At 36.7% G+C, this 4,407-nt stretch overlaps 1 protein-coding gene across 1 annotated transcript in view; it reads right to left on the reverse strand.

Annotated features, from left to right (window-relative positions):
* Positions 1 to 4,407, reverse strand: part of slc18a2 (solute carrier family 18 (vesicular monoamine transporter), member 2) — a 59,142-nt gene that overhangs the window by 20,321 nt on the left and 34,414 nt on the right. Inside the window, exon 8 of the mRNA XM_015391057.1 lies at positions 3,639 to 3,699. Coding sequence (XP_015246543.1) covers positions 3,639 to 3,699 — 61 coding nt within the window. The remainder of the gene's footprint in view (positions 1 to 3,638; positions 3,700 to 4,407) is intronic.

Below are 4,407 nucleotides of genomic sequence, written 5' to 3' on the forward strand. Positions count from 1 at the left end.
CCATAACTTATGTTTTAAACTCATTCAGCTTTAAAAATTCTGGGCTAACCAAGCTTTGACGTCACTTAGACAGTGGAGCAGAGGTGTCAGGGGGCTCTGGTCGTTCTTGGCAAAAGGCATGTAAATTTGACAGTCATCAGCGTAGAAGTGGTAAGACATGCCATGCTTCTTAAAAATCTCCCCAAGTGTAATATGAAAGAAGTCACTGACGTTTTCTAACAGTAGCAACTATGAACCAAAATATCTACTATACCAGAGGTGGCATGGGCTGAACATTATGGGAAAACTAAGACCTGAATGGAACCAAAGAGTTACAAGGAGTAAATCTGAGTAAACGGTTAATTTTACTGATGTAATACACAGGATATGTACCATGAAAAGCATATGATAATAATAAGAAAACTAAATTTAAAAGAACGAGCTGATAAAACCCAAACAAGAATGATTACAAGCATTTCCAAAAGAGAAGGAAAACCCAAACATCTTCAATATCTTAGCAGAACTCCCTCCCAAAGGGATGATAGCAAATTCCTTAGTCAAGAAAAACAAAACAAACAAACCCAGAAAAGGGCAGGAAGAGAGGGCTATGAAGAAGGACAAGAAATTAAACCAAAACAACAGGGTGGGTGCAAGGGCGCCTCAAAAATAGGTCCTAAACTGCAGTTTAGTTTTAGTCTGTGAGGTAGACACCCTGTCTATTTTTAAGGGTAGGCTTAAAACTTCCCTTTTCCATATAGCTTATCGTTAAGCTTCAGGTTATCCTGAGCTATCTCTATCATTATGCTGCTATAGGCTTAGCCTGCTGGAGGACATGGGGACCACAAAGTAAAAAAAAATATATATTTTTTACCTAATAATCCCTCAATCATCTAAGCAGATTTCATCAACTCCCTACCAGACATGGGAGGCTGGCCTTGGGTAGTGAGCCATGGTAAAAGCTGCCAATGGTTGTTGATGATGAAGAAACAAAACGTAGCTTTAATTGAAATGTTTTGATGAAAAAATGGTGCATTTTGCATTTCTTGATTTGTGTTGTTGACTCCTACTTTGTTGTTTGTAAATATAAAGATTTTGAATAATGTATAAATTTGGATACGTAACATTTCCTACATATCCAAAAGGGAAAATAAAAATAAAAGGACATGATAAAATTAAAAAACTCTGGTATCTACCAAGACTGTAAGCAAACTGGATGGATTAAACCTCATGAAACACAACTGTTAATGTGTCTCCAAACATTTGATAAAGGTAAAAAAGGCACCACACTTTAACAAAACTTACCCTATTGATAGCTGATAAAAAGTTTAAAGATATGTTATCAATACATCTGCAAACACTTAATTACTCATCCATTAGTGTTTATTATGGACTAATTAAATAGAGAACACCATGACCGCAGGAAGTGGCATTTTTTATTCATATTTTGGGAAATGATTTTGACTTTTTCATTTTACTATTAGGTGTATTTGGAGTTTAATTTCATTATTTTAAGGCCTAACACAATTTAATGGAAGTTACGTTGTCATGGCAACATCAAGTAAGCTAGTGGTAGCCTGCTCGTGGCAGCAGACTAGTAAATTTAAATGGTAAATGGCATGTAGCTACTTATATAGCGCCTTTATTCAAGTCAGGAGACTTGACCAAAGCACTTTACACTACATTCATTCACCCATTCACACACACACTGATGGTGGCAAGCTACATTGTAGCCACAGCTGCCCTGGGGCTTCTGTCAGTGTCTACTGATGGTGGCCCTCTGACCACAATGCAGGTGAAGTGTCTTGCCCAAGGACACAACGACACTGAAAGTCGGAGTCGGGGCTTGAACCGTCAATCCTTCGATTTCAGGGCAAACTCCTACATCCAACGCCACTGTTGCCCCATAGTCTGATGACAGAATCGAGGAGGATTCACCTCAACATTAGGACACCTGTAACCAGCCGGCAACCTACCTGTAACTTTCTATTTGTGCAGTTTAATGTAACCATAGTATTTTAGAGTGTTATTTTGATCTTGTGTAATGGTTGTAGAGAACTGCTCAGTAACGTTTAAATAGTAAAATAATATAGTTATTTCCTTGTGGTTTGAGTAAAATAATTTTGGAGCTAATAGAGGCTTGTCAGAGGTTGAAGAACTTTTGGGTGTTTTTGAGTCAAACTTCTATAACAACATTAGAGGTGTCAAGAAGAGGACTGTTTTTTCCGTTCAGGAACAATTTGGCAGATTTCCCCCAAAGACGTTTTCATTAAGCTAAGGCCTGGTAAAAGACAAAAAAAAATTACAGAAACAGAATGGTATCGAAAACGTAATATGTTTAGATAACTCCTTTAAGCCAATCATTTTAAACATTTAAGACTGTAGACTGCAGNCACACACTGATGGTGGCAAGCTACATTGTAGCCACAGCTGCCCTGGGGCTTCTGTCAGTGTCTACTGATGGTGGCCCTCTGACCACAATGCAGGTGAAGTGTCTTGCCCAAGGACACAACGACACTGAAAGTCGGAGTCGGGGCTTGAACCGTCAATCCTTCGATTTCAGGGCAAACTCCTACATCCAACGCCACTGTTGCCCCATAGTCTGATGACAGAATCGAGGAGGATTCACCTCAACATTAGGACACCTGTAACCAGCCGGCAACCTACCTGTAACTTTCTATTTGTGCAGTTTAATGTAACCATAGTATTTTAGAGTGTTATTTTGATCTTGTGTAATGGTTGTAGAGAACTGCTCAGTAACGTTTAAATAGTAAAATAATATAGTTATTTCCTTGTGGTTTGAGTAAAATAATTTTGGAGCTAATAGAGGCTTGTCAGAGGTTGAAGAACTTTTGGGTGTTTTTGAGTCAAACTTCTATAACAACATTAGAGGTGTCAAGAAGAGGACTGTTTTTTCCGTTCAGGAACAATTTGGCAGATTTCCCCCAAAGACGTTTTCATTAAGCTAAGGCCTGGTAAAAGACAAAAAAAAATTACAGAAACAGAATGGTATCGAAAACGTAATATGTTTAGATAACTCCTTTAAGCCAATCATTTTAAACATTTAAGACTGTAGACTGCAGCGACCTTTGCTATCGAATCTTTATCCCACACTAGATGGCCCTGGTGAAGCATCTGATATAGAAGACTTTGGGAAATTAACAATTTTGCATTCAGATCACTGCTTTAGAGATTCATCAAACCCTCATGTTGCCAGCCGTGTCATTGGGGATATAAATTTAGCCTCTGAGTTCTATCGATCAACTTCTATGCTATAAAGCCTTTATTTAATTTACATGAATCTAAATCGTTCCTTATTAACATCTAGCTGTAGCAATGTGTTGTAAAGGTGTGGGAACCCTGATTTATGAGCACAATAATCATCTGCAAACAGAATGTGTTGAACGCAGAACAAACATTTATGGATAAGTTATAAAGTGTTAACAGCTTAAAGAAAAACATATCTATAAAATATGTTTTGCTATTTCTAAGAGGAGCCTTATAATAATGTGGTAAAAAATCATAAAAAGCAGCCTGCTTTAAATGACAGGTAGCATCTCTGCTCTGCAGATTTTGATTAAAAGCTGCTTTAGAAAACTCTTCTGCTCTTTTTCCAACACGAGCAAACAAATATACCGGCTCAGCTGCTACCGTTTTCTTACCAGCTGCCAGCAGAATATACGGATCCTTCATGAGTGTGAGCAGTGGGGTTCCCTTCTGGCTCTATGTGAAAGAAGAAAAACACAGAATAAAAGAAAAAGTTTTACGTCAACAGCACTCAGCAAAGAAGTCATTTTGCTCTACAGGTTCCTTAATTATTACCTAGCTGTGTTGCCGATAAAACCCGAAGAAACTTTCGATATTAATGTAAACACGGCGTTGCAGCGTTTCCATTAAACAGTAAATGCAACTAAAATAATTTGTTATTAACTTTGTTCAATAAACTTCTACAAAATAAAATAACATGCTGCATGATTGTCCTTCTACCACTTCCTTTTATCTGCAGTCATATCTGGTAATTGATTATTTGTCTCAAATTAGTTAATCATTAAAAATATCGTTACACAAATGCTCTATCTGGATAAAACAATATCCTGGCATGGTATCCATACTAAAGGCATATTTTCACTGTTGTCAATATAAATATGTGAATTGTTTGCACATTAAACAATAATACCTCTGAAAACCTTTAAATAATTGTCATATATTTGCATTGTACTGAATTTATTAGCAAACTTTTTTAACTTGTGTCTCTGATTCTGTTAAAAAAGCAACATATTTGTTTAATGTAATGCTGTCAATTATTTGTCATTTAAACATGGTATTTAAAAAAAAGTATTTAATGTTTTCCTTTCTAATGATGTTGATAAAACAAACACAACCGTATCCACAGCCACTTATTCACACAGGACTGTTAAATGAAAAAAATCA

Source organism: Cyprinodon variegatus, unplaced genomic scaffold (assembly GCF_000732505.1).
Source record: "Cyprinodon variegatus isolate N-32 unplaced genomic scaffold, C_variegatus-1.0 Scaffold523, whole genome shotgun sequence".
NCBI lineage: Eukaryota > Metazoa > Chordata > Actinopteri > Cyprinodontiformes > Cyprinodontidae > Cyprinodon > Cyprinodon variegatus.